The sequence below is a fragment of the Panulirus ornatus genome, chromosome 1 (genome assembly GCF_036320965.1).
Source record: "Panulirus ornatus isolate Po-2019 chromosome 1, ASM3632096v1, whole genome shotgun sequence".
NCBI lineage: Eukaryota > Metazoa > Arthropoda > Malacostraca > Decapoda > Palinuridae > Panulirus > Panulirus ornatus.
In genome coordinates, this window is record NC_092224.1 from 13,243,646 (window position 1) to 13,263,291 (window position 19,646).

Below are 19,646 nucleotides of genomic sequence, written 5' to 3' on the forward strand. Positions count from 1 at the left end.
AGCTCAAGGAAACAGACGAAAGACTGGCCCAACCCACCCACATACATATGTATATACATACATGTCCACACACACCAATATACATACCTATACATCTCAACGTATACATATATATACACACACAGACTTTCTTTCTTTCTTTCAAACTATTCGCCATTTCCCACATTAGTGAGGTAGCATTAAGAACAGAGAACTGGGCCTTTGAAGGAATATCCTCACCTGGCCCCCTTCTCGGTTCCTTCTTTTGGAAAATTAAAAAAAAAATAATGAGAGGGGAGGATTTCCAGCCCCCTGCTCCCTCCCCTTTTAGTTGCCTTCTACGACACGCAGGGAATACGTGGGAAGTATTCTTTCTCCCCTATCCCCAGGGATAATACACACACATACATATACATATATACACATGTACATAATTCATAGTCTGCCTTTATTCATACCCATCGCCACCCCGCCACACATGAAATAACAACCCCTTCCCCCCTCATATATGCGAGGTAGCGTTAGGAAGAGACAACAAAGGGCACATTTGTTCGCACTCAGTCTCTAGCTGTCATGTAATAATGCACCAAAATCACAGCTCCCTTTCCACATCCAGACCCCACAGAACTTTCCATGGTTTACCCCAGATTCTTCACATGCCCTGGTTCAATCCACTGACAGCACTTCAACCCCGGTAAACCACATCGATCCAATTCACTCTATTCCTTGCATGCCTTTCACCCTCCTGCATGTTCAGGCCCCGATCACTCAAAATCTTTTTCACTCCATCTTTCCACCTCCAATTTGGTCTCCCACTTCTCCTTGTTCCCTCCACCTCTGACAAATATATCCTCTTGGTCAATCTTTCCTCACTCATTCTCTCCATGTGACCAAACCATTTGAAAACACCCTCTTCTGCTCTATCAGCCACACTCATTTTATTACCACATGTCTCTCTTACCCTATTATTACTTACTCAATCAAACCACCTCACACCATATATTGTCCTCAAACACCTCATTTCCAGCACATCCACCTTCCTCCTCACAACTCTATCTATAGCCCACGCCTCGCAACCATATAACATTGTTGGAACCACTATTCCTTCAAACATACCCATTTTTGCTTTCCGAGATAATGTTCTTAACTTCCACACATTCTTCAACGCTCCCAGAATTTTTGCCCCCTCCCCCACCCTATGATTCACTTCCGCTTCCATGGTTCCATCTGCTGCCAAATCCACTCCCAGATATCTAAAACACTTCACATCCTACAGTTTTTCTCCATTCAAACTTACCTCCCAGTTGACTTGTCCCTCAACCCTACTGTACCTAATTACCTTGCTTTTATTCACATTTACTCTCAGCTTTCTTCTTTCGCACACTTTACCAAACTCAGTCACCAGCTTCTGCAGTTTCTCACACTAATCAGCCACCAGCGCTGAATCATCAGCGAATAACAACTGACTCACTTCCCAAGCTCTCTCATCCACAACAGAATGCATACTTGCCCGTCTTTCCTAAACTCTTGCATTCACCTCCCTACCAACCCCATCCATAAACAAATTAAACAGCCATGAAGATATCACACACCCCTGCCACAAACCTACATTCACTGAGAACCAATCACTTTCCTCTCTTCCTACACGTATACATGCCTTACATCCTTGATAAAAACTTTTCTTTGCTTCTAACAACTTGCCTCCAACACCATATATTCTTAATACCTTCCACAGAGCATCTCTATCAACTCTATCATATGCCTTCTCCAGATCCATAAATGCTACATACAAATCCATTTGCTTTTCTAAGTATTTCTCACATACATTCTTCAAAGCAAACACCTGATCCACACATCCTCTACCTCTTCTGAAACCACACTGCTCTTCCCCAATCTGATGCTCTGTACCTGCCTTCACCCTCTCAATCAATACCCTCCCATATAATTTCCCAGGAATACTCAACAAACTTATACCTCTGTAATTTGAGCACTCACTCTTATCCCCTTTGCCTTTGTACAATGGCACTATGCACGCATTCCGCCAGTCCTCAGGCAAGTCACCATGAGTCATACATACATTAAATAACCTTACCAACTAGTCAACAGTACAGTCACCCCCTTTTTCAATAAATTCCTCTGCAATACCATCCAAACCCATTGCTTTGCCAATTTTCATCTTCTGTAAAGCTTTTACTACCTCTTCTCTATTTACCAAATCATTTTCCCTAACCCTCTCACTTTGCACAACACCTCGAGCAAAAAACCTTATATCTGCCACTCTATCATCAAACACATTCAACAAACCTTCAAAATACTCACTCCATCTCCTTCTCACATCACCACTACTTGTTATCACCTCCCCATTTGCCCCCTTCACTGAAGTCCCCAATGATTTCCATGTCTTATGCACTTTATTTACCTCCTTCCAAAACATCTTTCTATTCTCCCTAAAATTTAATGATACTCTCTCACCCCAACTCTCACTTGCCCTCTTTTTCACCTCTTGCACCTTTCTCTTGACCTCCTGCCTCTTTCTTTTATACATCACCCATTCATTTACATTATTTCCCTGCAAAAATCGTCCAAATGCCTCTCTCTTCTCTTTCACTAACAATCTTACTTCTTCATCCCACCACTCACTACCCTTTCTAATCTGCCCACCTCCCACGCTTCTCATGCCACAAGCATCTCTTGCGCAAGCCATCACTGCTTCTCTAAATACATCCCATTTCTCCCCCACTCCCCTTATGTCCTTTGTTCTCACCTTTTTCCATTCTGTACTTAGTCTCTCCTGGTACTTCCTCACACAAGTCTCCTTTCCAAGCTCACTTACTCTCACCACTCTCTTCACCCCAACATTCTCTCTTCTTTTCTGAAAACCTCTACAAATCTTCACTTTTGCCTCCATAAGATAATGATCAGACATCCCTCTAGTTGCACCTTTCAGCACATTAACATCCAAAAGTCTCTCTTTTGTGTGCCTATCAATTAACGCGTAATCCAATAATGCTCTCTGGCCATCTCTCCTACTTACATACGTATACTTATGTATATCTCTCTTTTGAAACCAGGTATTCCCAGTCACCAGTCCTTTTTCAGCACATAAATCTACAAGCTCCTCACCATTTCCATTTACAACACTGAACACACCATGCACACCAATTATTCCCTCAACTGCCACATTACTCACCTTTGCATTCAAATCACCCATCACTATAACCTGGTCTCGTGCATCAAAACTACTAACACACTCACTCAGCTGCTACCAAAACACTTGCCTCTCATGATCTTTCTTCTCATGCCCAGGTGCATATGCACCAATAATCACCCATCTCTCTCCATCAACTTTCAGTTTTACCCATATCAATCTAGAGTGTACTTTCTTACACTCTATCACATACTCCCACCACTCCTGTTTCAGGAGTAGTGCTACTCCTCTTGCTCTTGTCCTCTCACTAACCCTTGACTTTACTCCCAAGACATTCCCAAACCACTCTTCCCCTTTACCCTTGAGCTTCGTTTCACTTAGAGCCAAAACATCCAGGTTCCTTTCATCAAACATACTACCTATCTCTCCTTTTTTCTCATCTTGGTTACATCCACACACATTTAGACACCCCAATCTGAGCCTTCGAGGAGGATGAGCACTCTCCGCTTGACTTTTTTTTCTGTTTCCCCTTTTAGAAAGTTAAAATACAAGGAGGGGAGGGTTTCTGGCTCCCTGCTCCCATCCCCTTTAGTCACCTTCTATGACACGTGAGGAATGCGTGGGAAGTATTCTTTCTCCCCTATCCCCAGGGATAGTAAAAATTTATGGAAGCTTTCAGAAGACTATCTGGCAAAGATCAAATTTGGAAGGACATGCAGGAGAAGGTCTGGTCTGATTTCAAAGAAAATAGTTTTTTATTTTCTTGAAATATCCCTTGGGATAGGGGAGAAAGAATACTTCCCACGTATTCCCTGCATGTCATAGAAGGCGACTAAAAGGGGAGGGAGCGGGGGGGCTGGAAATCCTCCTCTCTCGTTTTTTTTAATTTTCCAAAAGAAGGAATAGAGAAGGGGGCCAGGTGAGGGTATTCCCTCAAAGGCCCAGTCCTCTGTTCTTAACGCTACCTCGCTAATGCGGGAAATGGCGAATAGTTTGAAAGAAAAAGAAATTTTCTTGAAATTAATGAGATTCAGTGTTTGAAACTTATTTGAGTCAGAAAATTGGCATAGAAGATTTTTGAGATGATTCAAATGAACAAGGAACTGGATAAAGAATAGGAGATAAACAGTTGGAGAAACTGTAAAGAAAAAGGAGAGAGAGATAGCAAAATACTGAAGAATTAAGAAAAACATTGACCATTTTGTGCTGACTGTATTGAAATGTTGTCTCCTAGCCTGAGGAATATTAGCATGAACACGCATTTGAATAGAATAAAGAAATATAAGAGAAAGCTATGCAAACAATCACAGCTCTTTAAGCAAGTGTGTCATACACATATAACCCTTTACATACTCCGGACATGTATTTACATAAGTTGAACAACTGTAGGCAAATTTATGCATCGAGTTTTGAGCTTCTGTATTTCAAAGCTGCATGCTGATCCTGTATGGTAGCTGAGATAGCAGTCTTCAGTAATTTCTCCCCATAGTCAGTCAGTCTCCAGCAATTTCACTAATGGCAAATTTTCATGAGGTTTTTTAAGAAGAAAATTGATTGGAAATTAGTTATATTGATGAGACAGGAAACATGATACAGAATTACTTGATGATGACGATTTGTTTTTAGATCATGTTGAAAGTAATCTTATGGACAGTAGCATCTCCAGCACTGAAAGTTTACCATGATGAGGCATGAAAGTGATCTAAATTCTCTTCATGTTTCTAGGATAATTTGCTCTAATAAACTTCATTGATATTACAAGTTTTACTTTTGGGGATATTTTAAAATCTTTGCTTTTCACAGTGGTATTGTCATAACCAGTGAGGTTAGGTGCTGCTACTGCAGTGTCAGCTTGAAAATTGGGAAAAATTTGAAATTCAGTGCCTCAAGGGGATACTCTAGTTTTCTTGAGTATCTAAGGCTCACTCAACCTTCTCATGGAGACCTTTAGGGGTAGAACAGAAGGCTAGATGTTAACCAACTCCATCAGGGCAATATTTTTTCTTTCAAAGCAGACTAACATTTGAGGTGTGCTGGGGTTTTAGTTTTTAGTACATTCTGAAAGCCTTCCTGCCTCTTGCAAACACTGCACTGGGGTTGTGCCCTCTGCCTGTGGCTTGTCAAGGGTGAGGCACTAAATTACCAAGAAGCATCACTAGAGTCCAGTAGTTATACCATGGAGTAAAAGGGATGAGTGATTGAGGGTGATGGCTCTGAATGTTTGTAGGATGACTGATGAGAGTAAAAGGAGTGAGTTTGTAGAGAAATTTGAAAGGTATAGTTTGCATGTGCTGGGGATTAAGGAAACCTACATCCTTCCTGAGGGTGTATGGAATGAAAATGGAAGTATGATAATGCATTATACATGACAGCTAGAGACTGAATGTGAACGAATTTGGGCTTTGTTGTCTTTTTCTAGCTCTACTTCGTGCACATGCGGGGGGAGGGGATTTTCATTGCATGTGTGGCAGGGTGGCGACGGGAATTAATAAATTCAGCAAGTATGAATTATGTTTTTTTTTTTTTTTTTTTTTTTTTTTTTTTATACTTTGTCGCTGTCTCCCGCGTTTGCGAGGTAGCGCAAGGAAACAGACGAAAGAAATGGCCCAACCCCCCCCCCCATACACATGTACATACACATGTCCACACACGCAAATATACATACCTACACAGCTTTCCATGGTCCACCCCAGACGCTTCACATGCCTTGATTCACTCCACTGACAGCACGTCAACCCCTGTATACCACATCGCTCCAATTCACTCTATTCCTTGCCCTCCTTACACCCTCCTGCATCTTTCCACCTCCAATTTGGTCTCCCTCTTCTCCTCGTTCCCTCCACCTCCGACACATATATCCTCTTGGTCAATCTTTCCTCACTCATTCTCTCCATGTGCCCAAACCATTTCAAAACACCCTCTTCTGCTCTCTCAACCACGCTCTTTTTATTTCCACACATCTCTCTTACCCTTACGTTACTTACTCGATCAAACCACCTCACACCACACATTGTCCTCAAACATCTCATTTCCAGCACATCCATCCTCCTGCGCACAACTCTATCCATAGCCCACGCCTCGCAACCATACAACATTGTTGGAACCACTATTCCTTCAAACATACCCATTTTTGCTTTCCGAGATAATGTTCTCGACTTCCACACATTTTTCAAGGCTCCCAAAATTTTCGCCCCCTCCCCCACCCTATGATCCACTTCCGCTTCCATGGTTCCATCCGCTGACAGATCCACTCCCAGATATCTAAAACACTTCACTTCCTCCAGTTTTTCTCCATTCAAACTCACCTCCCAATTGACTTGACCCTCAACCCTACTGTACCTAATAACCTTGCTCTTATTCACATTTACTCTTAACTTTCTTCTTCCACACACTTTACCAAACTCAGTCACCAGCTTCTGCAGTTTCTCACATGAATCAGCCACCAGCGCTGTATCATCAGCGAACAACAACTGACTCACTTCCCAAGCTCTCTCATCCCCAACAGACTTCATACTTGCCCCTCTTTCCAGGACTCTTGCATTTACCTCCCTAACAACCCCATCCATAAACAAATTAAACAACCATGGAGACATCACACACCCCTGCCGCAAACCTACATTCACTGAGAACCAATCACTTTCCTCTCTTCCTACACGTACACATGAATTATGTACATGTGTATATATGTATATGTCTGTGTATGTATATGTAATGGGAGCGGGTGGCTGGAAATCCTCCCCTCTCGTTTTTTTTAATTTTCCAAAAGAAGGAACAGAGAAGGGGGCCAGGTGAGGATATTCCCTCAAAGGCCCAGTCCTCTGTTCTTAATGCTACCTTGCTAATGCGGGAAATGGCGAATAGTATGAAAGAAATAAAGAAAGATGTATATATATGTATACGTTGAAATGTATAGGTATTTATATATGCGTGCATGGATGTGTATGTATATACATGTGTATGTGGGTGGGTTGGTCCATTCTTTCGTCTGTTTCCTTGCACTGCCTTGCAACATTCTCTCTTCTTTTCTGAAAAAAACCTCTACAAATCTTCACCTTCGTCTCAAAAAAATAATGATCAGACATCCCTCCAGTTTCACCTCTCAGTGCATTAACATCCAAAAGTCTCTCTTTCACGCGCTTATCAATTAACACGTAATCCAATAATGCTCTCTGGCCATCTCTCCTACTTACATACGTATACTTATGTATATCTCCCTTTTTAAACCAGGTATTCTCAATCACCAGTCCTTTTTCAGCACACAAATCGACAAGCTCTTCACCATTTCCATTTACAACACTGAACACCCCATGTACACCAATTATTCCCTCAACTACCACATTACTCACCTTTGCATTCAAATCACCCATCACTATAACTCGGTCTTGTGCATCAAAACTACTAACACACTCACTCAGCTGCTCCCAAAACACTTGCCTCATTATCTTTCTTCTCATGCCCAGGCGCATAGGCACCAATAATCACCCATCACTCTCCACTCACTTTCATTTTTACCCATATCAATCTAGAGTGTACTTTCTTACACTCTATCACATACTCCCACAGCTCCTGTTTCAGGAGTAGTGCTACTCCTTCCTTTGCTCTTGTCCTCTCACCAACCCCTGACTTTGCTCCCAAAACATTTCCAAACCACTCTTCCCCTTTACCCTTGAGCTTCGTTTCACTTAGAGCCAAAACATCCAGGTTCCTTTCCTCAAACATACTACATATCTCTCCTTTTTTTTCTTATCTTGGTTATATCCATACACATTTAGACACCCCAATCTGAGCCTTTGAGGAGGATGAGCACTCTCCATGTGACTCCTGTTTCCCCTTTTAGAAAGTTAGAATACAAGGAGTGGAGGGTTTCTAGCCACCGGCTCCCATCCCCTTTAGTTGCTCTGAGCCATCAAAATCTTTTTCCCTCCTTTCTTCCACCTCCAGTTTGGTATCGTGCTTCTCCTTGTTCCCTCCACCTCTGACACATATATCGTCTTTGCCATCCTATTCTCACTCATTCTCTCCATATGTCCAAAACATTTCAACACGCCCTCTTCTGCCTTTTTCTTTTTTGTGTTTTCCTGGTGCTACCTCTTTGAAGCGGGGGGTACCGATGCTGTTTCCTGTGGGGCAGGGTAATGCTAGGAATGGATGAAGGCAAGCATGTATGAATATGTATACGTGTATATATGTATATGTCAGTGTAAGTGTATGTATATATTCACGTGTCGTAGAAGGTGACTAAAGGGGAAGGGAGCAGGGAGCCAGAAACCCTCCCCTCCTTGTATTTTAACTTTCTAAGAGGGGAAACAGAAGGAGTCACGCGGGGAGTGCTCATCCTCCTCGAAGGCTCAGATTGGGGTGTCTAAATGTGTGTGGATGTAACCAAGATGAGAAAAAAGGAGAGATAGGTAGTATGTTTGAGGAAAGGAACCTGGATGTTTTGGCTCTGAGTGAAACGAAGCTCAAGGGTAAAGGGGAAGAGTGGTTTGGGAATGTCTTGGGAGTAAAGTCAGGGGTAAGTGAGAGGACAAGAGCAAGGGAAGGAGTAGCACTACTCCTGAAACAGGAGTTGTGGGAGTATGTGATAGAGTGTAAGAAAGTAAATTCTAGATTGATATGGGTAAAACTGAAAGTTGATGGAGAGAGATGGGTGATTATTGGTGCATATGCACCTGGGCATGAGAAGAAAGATCATGAGAGGCAAGTGTTTTGGGAGCAGCTGAATGAGTGTGTTAGTGGTTTTGATGTACAAGAACGGGTTATAGCGATGGGTGATTTGAATGCAAAGGTGAGTAATGTGGTAGTTGAGGGAATAATTGGTATACATGGGGTGTTCAGTGTTGTAAATGGAAATGGTGAAGAGCTTGTAGATTTATGTGCTGAAAAAGGACTGGTGATTGGGAATACCTGGTTTAAAAAGCGAGATATACATAAGTATACGTATGTAAGTAGGAGAGATGGCCAGAGAGCATTATTGAATTATGTGTTAATTGATAGGCGCGTGAAAGAGAGACTTTTTGAATGTTAATATGTTGAGAGGTGCAACTGGAGGGATGTCTGATCATTATCTTGTGGAGGCAAAGGTGAAGATTTGTAGAGGTTTTCAGAAAAGAAGGGAGAATTTTGGGGTGAAGAGAGTGGTGAGATTAAGTGAGCTTGGGAAGGAGACTTGTGTGAGGAAGTACCAGGAGAGACTGAGTACAGAATGGAAAAAGGTGAGAACAAAGGAGGTAAGGGGAGTGGGGGAGGAATGGGATGTATTTAGGGAAGCAGTGATGGCTTGCGCAAAAGATGCTTGTGGCATGAGAAGTGTGGGTGGTGGGTTGATTAGAAAGGGTAGTGAGTGGTGGGATGAAGAAGTAAGATTATTAGTGAAAGAGAAGAGAGAGGCATTTGGCTGATTTTTGCAGGGAAAAAATGCAAATGAGTGGGAGATGTATAAAAGAAAGAGGCTTGAGGTCAAGAGAAAGGTGCAAGAGGTGAAAAAGAGGGCAAATGAGAGTTGGGGTGAGAGAGTATAATTCAATTTTAGGGAGAATAAAAAGATGTTTTGGAAGGAGGTAAATAAAGTGCGTAAGACAAGGGAACAATTGGGAACTTCAGTGAAGGGGGCTAATGGGGAGGTGATAACAAGTAGTGGTGATGTGAGATGGAGATGGAGTGAGTATATTGAAGGTTTGTTGAATGTGCTTGATGATAGAGTGGCAGATATAGGGTGTTTTGGTCGAGGTGGTGTGCAAAGTGAGAGGGTTAGGGAAAATGATTTGGTAAACAGAGAAGAGGTAGTAAAAGCTTTGCGAAAGATGAAAGCCGGCAAGGCAGCAGGTTTGGATGGTATTGCAGTGGAATTTATTAAAAAAGGGGGTGACTGTATTGTTGATTGGTTGGTAAGGTTATTTAATGTATGTATGATTCATGGTGAGGTGCCTGAGGATTGGCGGAATGCTTGCATACTGCCATTGTACAAAGGCAAAGGGGATAAGAGTGAGTGCTCAAATTACAGAGGTATAAGTTTGTTGAGTATTCCTGGGAAATTATATGGGAGGGTATTGATGGAGAGGGTGAAGGCATGTACAGAGCATCAGGTTGGGGAAGAGCAGTGTGGTTTCAGAAGTGGTAGAGGATGTGTGGATCAGGTGTTTGCTTTGAAGAATGTATGTGAGAAATATTTAGAAAAGCAAATGGATTTGTATGTAGCATTTATGGATCTGGAAAAGGCATATGATAGAGTTGATAGAGATGCTCTGTGGAAGGTATTAAGAATATATGGTGTTGGAGGCAAGTTGTTAGAAGCAGTGAAAAGTTTTTATCGAGGATGTAAGGCATGTGTACGTGTAGGAAGAGAGGAAAGTGATTGGTTCTCAGTGAATGTAGGTTTGCAGCAGGGGTGTGTGATGTCTCCATGGTTGTTTAATTTGTTTATGGATGGGGTTGTTAGGGAGGTGAATGCAAGAGTTTTGGAAAGAGGGGCAAGTATGAAGTCTGTTGGGGATGAGAGAGCTTGGGAAGTGAGTCAGTTGTTGTTCGCTGATGATACAGCGCTGGTGGCTGATTCATGTGAGAAACTGCAGAAGCTGGTGACTGAGTTTAGTAAAGTGTGTGAAAGAAGAAAGTTAAGAGTAAACGTAAACAAGAGCAAGGTTATTAGGTACAGTAGGGTTGAGGGTCAAGTCAATTGGGAGATAAGTTTGAATGGAGAGAAACTGGAGGAAGTAAAGTGTTTTAGATATCTGGGAGTGGATCTGGCAGCAGATGGAACCATGGAAAAGGAAGTGAATCATAGGGTGGGGGAGGGAGCCAAAATTCTGGGAGCCTTGAAGAATGTTTGGAGGTCGAGAACATTGTCTCGGAAAGCAAAAATGGGTATGTTTGAAGGAATAGTGGTTCCAACAATTTTGTATGGTTGCGAGGCATGGGCTATGGATAGAGTTGTGGGCAGGAGGGTGGATATGCTGGAAATGAGATGTTTGAGGACAATATGTGGTGTGAGGTGGTTTGATCGAGTAAGTAATGTAAGGGTAAGATAGATGTGTGGAAATAAAAGGAGTGTGGTTGAGAGAGCAGAAGAGGGTGTTTTGAAATGGTTTGGTCACATGGAGAGAATGAGTGAGGAAAGATTGACCAAGAGGATATATGTGTCGAAGGTGGAGGGAACGAGGAGAAGTGGGAGACCTAATTGGAGGTGGAAAGATGGAGTGAAAAAGATTTTGAGTGATCGGGGCCTGAACATGCAGGAGGGTGAAAGGCGGGCAAGGAATAGAGTGAATTGGAACGATGTGGTATACCAGGGTTGACGTGCTGTCAATGGATTGAACCGGGGCATGTGAAGCATCTGGGGTAAACCATGGAAAGTTGTGTGGGGCCAGGATGTGGAAAGGGAGCTGTGGTTTTGGTGCATTATTACATGACAGCTAGAGACTGAGTGTGAACGAATGTGGCCTTTGTTGTCTTTTCCTAGTGCTTCCTCGCACACTTGAGGGGGGAGGGGGTTGTTATTCCATGTGTGGTGGGGTGGCGATGGGAATAAATAAAGGCACACAGTATGAATTATGTACATGTTTATATACGTATATGTCTGTGTGTGTATATATAAGTGCACATTGAGATGTATAGGTATGTATATTTGCGTGTGTGGATGTGTATGTATATACATGTGTATGTGGGTGGGTTAGGCCATTCTTTCATCTGTTTCCTTGTGCTACCTCGCTAACGCGGGAGACAGCGACAAAGCAAAATAAAAAAAAATAATAAAAAAATATTTTTTATTAGTATTATTATACTAAATTGCCATCTCCCGTGTCAGTGAGGTAGCACAAGGAGACAAACAAGGAATGGACCCAACCCACCCACATACACATGTATATACATAAGCGCCCATACACTCATACACATACATATACATTTCAGTGGACACATACATATACATACACAGACATATACATATATACACATGTACATATTCATGCTTGCTGCCTTCATCCATTCCCGTCGCCACCCTGCCAGACATGAAATAGCATCCCCCCTCCAGCGAGGTAGCATCAGAACAGACAAAAAAGGCCACATTCATTCACACTCACTCTCTAGCTGTCATGCGTAATGCATCAAAACCATAGCTCCCTTTCCACATCCAGGCCTCACAGACCTTTAATTGGTTCACCCCAGATGCTTCACATACCTTGGTTCAATCCATTGTTAGCACATCAATCCCAGTATACCACATCGTTCCAATTCACTCTATTCCTTGCAAGCCTTTCACCCTCCTGTATGTTCAGGCCCCAATTGCTCAAAATCTTTTTCTTTCCATCCTTCCATCTCCAATTTGGTTGCTCATTTCCTTTTTCCCTCCACCTTTGACACATACATCTTCTTTGTCAATCTTTCCTCACTTATCCTCTCCATGTGACCAAACCATTTCAACACACCCTCTTCTGCTCTCTCAACCACACTCTTTTTATTTCCACACATCTCTCTTACCCTTTCATTACTTACTCGATCAAACCACCTCACACCACACATTGTCCTCAAACATCTCATTTCCAACACATCCACCCTCCTCCGCACAACCCTATCTATATCCCATGCCTCGCAACCAAATAACGTTGTTGGAACCACTATTCCTTCGAACATACCCATTTTTGCTGTCCGAGATAATGTTCTCGGCTTCCACATGTTCTTCAACACTCCCAGAGCCTTCACCCCCTCCCCCACTCTGTGAATCAATTCCGCTTCCATGGTTCCATCCACTGCTAAATCCACTCCCAGATATCTAAATACTTCACTTCTAGTTTTTCTCCACTCAAAATTACTTCCCAATTAACTTGTTCCTCAACCCTACTGAGCCTAATAACCTTGCTCGTATTCACATTTACTCTCAGCCTTCTTCTAGCACGCACTTTACCAAACTCAGTCACCACATTCTGGAGTTTTTCACCCAAACCAGTCACCAGTGTTGTATCATCAGTGAACAACAACTGACTCACTTCCCAAGCCCTCTCATCCACAACAGACTGCATGCTTGCCCCCTCTCCAAAACTCATGCATTCACCTCCCTATCAATCCCATCCATAAACAAATTAATCAACCATGGAGACATCACTCACACATGCCGCAAACCGACATTAACTGAGAACCAATCATTTTCCTCTTTTCCTACTCGTACACATGCCTTACATCCTTGGTAAAAACTTTTTACTGCATCTAGCAACTTTTCTCCTTTACTATATACACTTAATTTCTTCCACAAAGCATTTCTATCAACCTTATCACATACCTCCAGATCCATAAATGCTACATACAAATCCATCTGTTTTTCTAAGTATTTCTCACATACATTCTTCAAAGCAAACACCTGATCCACACATCCTCTACCACTTCTGAAACCACACTGCTCTTCCCCAATATGATAACCTGTACATGCCTTTCCCCTTTCTATCAATACCCTCCCATATAATTTCCCAGGAATACTCAACAAACTTATGCCTCTGTAATTGGAACACTCACCGTTATCCCCCTTTGCCTTTGTACAATGGCACTATGCATGCATTCCGCCAAACCTCAGGCACTTCACCCTGATCCATACATACATTGATTATCCTTACCAACCAATCAAAAACACAGTCACCCCCTTTTTTTAATAAATTCCAATGCAACATCCAAACTGATCACCTTGCCGGCTTCAATCTTGTGCAAAGCTTTCACTACCTCTTCTCTGTTTACCAAACCATTCTTCCTGACCCCTCTCTCTCGCACACCACCCAGACCAAAACACCCTATATCATCAAACTCATTCAACAAACCTTCAGAATACTCACTCCATCTCCTTCTCACTTCATCACTACTTGTTATTACCTCCCCATTTACCGCCTTCACCGATGTTCCCATTTGTCCGCTTGTCTTACGCACTTTGTTTGCCACCTTCCAAAACATTGTTTTATTCTTCTTAGAATTTAATGATACTCTCTCACCCCAACTCTCTTTTGCCCTCTTTTTCACCTCTTGCACCTTTCTCTTGACGTCCTGCTGCTTTCGTTTATACATCTCCCAGTCATTTGCACTAATTCCTTGCAAAAATCATCCAAATGCCTCACTCTTCTCTTTCTCTAACAACCTTACTTCTTCATCTCACCACTCACTACCCTTTCTAATCTGCCCACCTCCCACCTTTCTCATGCCACATGCATCTTTTGTGCAAGCCATCACTGCTTCCCTAAACACATCCTATTCCTTCCCCACTCCCCTCATGTTATTTGCTCACTTTTTTTGCCCAATCTCTCCTGGTACTTCCTCGCACAAGCCTTCTTTCCAAGCTCACTTATTCACATTAACATCCAAAAGCCTCTCTTTCACACACCTATCAATTAACACATTATCCAATAACACCCTCTGGCCAACTCTCCTACTCACATATGTATACTTATGTATATCTTTCTTTTTAAACCAGGTATTCCCAATCACCAGTCCTTTTTCAGCACACAAATCCACAAGCTCTTCAGCATTTCCATTTACCCTCTACTGCCTTATTACTCATCTTTACATTTAAATATAAGTGGATGAGCCGTTCTTCGTCTGTTTCCTGGTGTTACCTCACTGATGTGGGAAACAACGATCAAGTATAATAAGATATAATGAGTATATATATATTTAACTGATTGTCCGTGCAATCTCAGCTAACCTTGAAAAATATAGTTTATTCTATCACCTTACATACTCATTACACAGAATAGCAGTATAGTTTATTTGTCAGCACCTTCCAAAGCTCCTAATGTTGAATCTTTGTCCAATAAAGATAGGGTGCATCACATTAAGACATTTATGCATTCCTTCACAGTAAGTTCGCTCAGTTTTCATGAATTTTTCCACCTTGTAGTTTTGTGTCCCTGTCTGAAGCTGTATAATTAGGCCGATGATGCATTAACTATTGAAAAATTCATCATCCTGGCATCATGTTAGTTCAAGATTACTGTTAGAATAAGGAAAGTAAATGCTGTTACTATATGGGTCATGTGCCTCCTCTGAGGATACCTATGGTGACTTTTGCAATGATTTCTCATCAGACTGAGAAATACTACTGTGACACGTGACACGGTTTCATTTTTCTGATTATGCCGATAGTCTCCTCCAGTGTTGCAGTTCTTTTTTCTCTCCTCACATTATTTTTGCATGTCTTTCTAGAAGATGCTTGTTAGCAAGTGCCTTGTGGTTAGTGAGAGGGATTGTTTGAAGTAAAGGGAGGGGAGGGTCTTCTGAGATTTAGAGTATTTTCAAATTGATTGTTCATTGCTGAAAAATTCATGTAGATGCTTATGATAAGTTACTTAGAATGCTAATCTGACATGATTGTGCCCACATACGGTGATACTTCTCCTTTTTCAGAGATAGATTAATGTGGAGGAAGAATATGTCTCTTAAGCACATTCTTATAATGTCAGTGATGATAAAGTATGCTTTGCTGTTAAATACCTAAAAGTGTTTGGTGAATGTTCTTCATGAGTGACTTTGCACTCATTTTTTTTATTACTGTATATTGAACATAGATGAAGTAATAGAAAGAAATTAAGAGGACAAAAGCATAAGAACTGTGGTTTCTTATAGAAATACTTACCTTCTCAACTCTGGCAATTTTTTCAGATGATCGCTTTATTTTGAAAGAGATGTCCCGCTTTGAGATGAGCTCTTTCCTCGACTTTGGTCCAGCATATGTCCAGTATATTGTTAACTGTGAGAAGGAGCAACAGCCTACCGTCTTGACAAGGATTGTAGGTAAGTTAATGTAGCTAGTTTTTAATGTCAAATTGCGTGTGTCTTGTTATTAATTTACATGATTTTCTGGTGTGTTTAGATACAATATTTGTTTTTCACTGTTTCAAGATAGTTGTTTTTTTATTATCATACTTAATCGCTGTCTCCTGCATTAGTGAGGAAGCGCAAGGAAACAGACGAAAGAATGGCCCAACCCACCCACATACACGTGTATATACATAAACGCCCACACACGCACATATACATACCTGTACATTTCAACATATGCATACATATACATACACAGACATATACATATATACACATGTACTTATTCATACTTACTGCCTTCATCCATTCCCATTGACACCCTGCCACACATGAAATAGCATCCCCCCCCCACACACACACACACACACACACACACACACGAGGTAGCGTTAGGAATAGACAAAAAAGCCACATTTGTTCACACTCAGTCTCTAGCTGTCATGTGTAATGCACCAAAACCACAGCTTTCTTTCCACATCCAGGCCCCACAAAACTTTCCATGGTTTACCCCTGACTCTTCACAGGCCCTGGTTTAATCCATTGAGAGCACATCCACCCTGGTATACCACATCGTTCTTATTCACTGTATTCCTTGCATGCCTTTCACTCTCCTGCATGTTCAGGCCCCAATTACTCAAAATCTTTTTCACTCCATCCTTCTACATCCAATTTGGTCTCCCACTTCTCGTTCCCTCCACCTCTGACACATATATCTTCTTTCCCAATCTTTCCTCACTCATTCTTTCCATGTAACCAAACCCTTTCAACACACCCTCTTCTGCTCCCTCAACCACACTCTTTTTATTTCAACACATCTCTCTTACCCTTTCATTTCTTACTCGATCAAACTACTTCACACCACATGTTGTCCTCAGACATTTCATATCCAACACATTCACTCTCTTCCACACAACGCTATCTATAGGGATGTTTTTTGAAGACTTGATATCTGTTTTGTGCACAGAGTAGTAGTTCAGATCATTGTTAGTTTGCATGCCTCTCATGAGTCTTTTTTTTTTTTTGTGCAAAGAACCTATGGTAATCTGAGAATATATGTCACCTGAATTTAACCTGACTTGTTTTAGCTTATCATGAAAATTTAACACCTTGTTTCTAAAATGTTGCATGTTATTGTGCTTTGTTACAGTTACAATGTCAGCAAAAAAACCTTGTCCACCTCCTCATATATTTTCAGAGGCGATATCACACTTATATTTCAGTATTCTGTCATCTCTCGTTTTGCCTTTACTACCATCTGTAGATTCTGGGCATGGAATAAATGCTACGTACAAATCCATTTGTTTTTCTTAGTATTTCTCACATACATTCTTCAAAGCAAACACCTGATCCTTACATCCTCTACCACTTCTGAAACCACATTGCTCTTCCCCAATCTGATGCTCTGTACATGCCTTCACCCTCTCAATCAGTACCCTCCCATATGATTTCTCAGGAATATTTGACATACTTATACCCCTGTAATTTGAACACTCACCTGTATTGCCTTTACCTTTGTACAGTGGCACTATGCATGCATTCCACCAATCCTCAGGTACTTCACCATGAACCATACATACATTGAATATCCTCACCAACCAGTCAACAACACAGTCACCCCCTTTTTTAATAAATTCCACTGCAATACCATCCAAACCCACCGCATTGCCAGCTTTCATTTTCTGCAAAGCTTTCACTACCTCTTCTCTGTTTATCAGACCATTCTGCCTGACCCTTTCACTTTGCATTGTATTCTAACTCTCAAAAAGGGGAAACAGAAGAAGGAGTCATGCAGGGAGTGCTCATCCTCCGTGAAGGCTCAGATTGGGGTGTCTAAGTGTATGTGGATATAATCAAGATGAGAAAAAAGGAGAGATAGGTACTATGTTTGAGGAAAGGAACCTGGATGTTTTGGCTTTAAGTGAAACAAAGCTCAAGGGTAAAGGGGAAGATTGGTTTGGGAATGTCTTGGGAGTAAAATCAAGGGTTGGTGAGAAGACAAGAGCAGAGGAAGGAGTAGCACTACCCCTGAAACAGGAGTTGTGGGAGTATATGATAGAGTGTAAGAAAGTAAACTCTAGATTGATATGGGTAAAACTGAAAGTGGATGGAGAGATATGGGTTATTATTGGTGCCTATGCACCTGGGCATGAGAAGAAAGATCTTGAGAGGTAAGTGTTTTGGGAGCAGCTGAGTGAGTGAGTTAACAGTTTTGATGCATGAGACGGGGTTTATAGTGATTGGTTATAGTGATTGGTGATTTGAATGCAAAGGTAAGTAATGTGGCAGTTGAGGGAATAATTGGTGTACATGGGGTGTTCAGTGTTGTAAATGGAAATGGTGAAGAGCTTGTAGATTTATGTGCTGAGGAAGGACTGGTGATTGGGATTACCTGGTTTAAAAAGAGAGATATGCATTAGTATACATATGTAAGTAGTAAAGATGGCCAGAGAGCATTATTGGATTACATGTAAATTGATAGGCACATGAAAGAGAGACTCTTGGATGTTAATGTGCTGAGAGGGGCAACTCAAGGGTTGTCTGATCATTATATTGTGGAAGTGAAGGTGAAGATTTCTAGAGGTTTTCAAAAATGAAGAGAGAATGTTGGGGTGAAGAGAGTGGTGAGAGTAAGTAAGCTTAGGAGGAAGACTTGTGTGAGGAAGTACCAGGAGAGATTGAGTGCAGAATGGAAATAGGTGAGAGCAAAGGACACAAGCGGAGTGGGGGAGAAATAGGATGTATTTAGGGACGCAGTGATGGCTTGTGCACTCGGTCATCAAACACATTCAACAAACTTTCAAAACACTCACTCCATCTCCTTCTCACTTCACCACTACTTGTTATTACCTCCCCATTAGCCCCCTTCACCTATGTTCCCATTTGTTCTCATCTTACACACTTAATTTACCTCCTTCCAAAATATCTTCTTATTCTCCCTAAAATTTGACAATACTTTCTCACCCCAACTCTCATTTGCCCTCTTTTTCACCTCCTGCACCTTCCTCTTGACCTCAAGCCTCTTTTTTTTTTTTTTGTTATACATCTCCAAGTCATTTGCACTATTTCCCTGTAAAAATCATCTAAATGCTTCTCTCTTCTCTTTCACTGACAATCTTACTTCTTCATCCTACCTTTCACTACCCTTTCTGATCTGCCTACCTCCCACCTTTCTCATGCCACAGGCATTTTTTGTGCAAGCCATCACTGCATCCCTAAATACATTCCATTCCTCCTCCACTCCCCTTACGTCATTTGCTCTCATCTTTTTCCATTCTACACTCAAACCGCTCCTGTTACATCTCACAAGTCTCCTTTCCAAGCTCACTTACTCTCACCACTCTCTTCACCCCAACATTCTCTCTTCTTTTCTGAGAACCTTTACAAATCTTCACCATTGCCCCCAAAACATAATGATCAAACATCCCTCCAGTTGCCCCTCTCAGCACATTAACATCCAAAAGTCTCTCTTTCACGCACCTCTCAATCAATACATAATCCAATAATGCTCTTTGTCCATCTCTCCTACTTAAATATGTATACTTACGTATATCTGTCCTTTTAAACTAGGTATTCCCGCTCACCAATCCTTTTTCAGCACACAAATCTACAAGCTCTTCACCATTTTCATTGACAGCACAGAACACCCCATGTGCACTAATTATACAATCAACTGCACTCACTTTTGCATTCAAATCACCCACCACTATTACCCGGTTACGAGCATCAAAGC

The 19,646-nt window shown here is 41.6% G+C and overlaps 1 protein-coding gene across 4 annotated transcripts in view; it reads left to right on the forward strand.

Annotated features, from left to right (window-relative positions):
• fab1 (fab1 kinase) overlaps positions 1-19,646 on the forward strand; it is a 1,098,541-nt gene that overhangs the window by 1,038,462 nt on the left and 40,433 nt on the right. For all 4 annotated transcript variants that reach the window (XM_071675364.1, XM_071675510.1, XM_071675419.1 and 1 more), the window contains one exon: positions 15,755-15,886. In XM_071675364.1, coding sequence (XP_071531465.1) covers positions 15,755-15,886 — 132 coding nt within the window. The remainder of the gene's footprint in view (positions 1-15,754; positions 15,887-19,646) is intronic.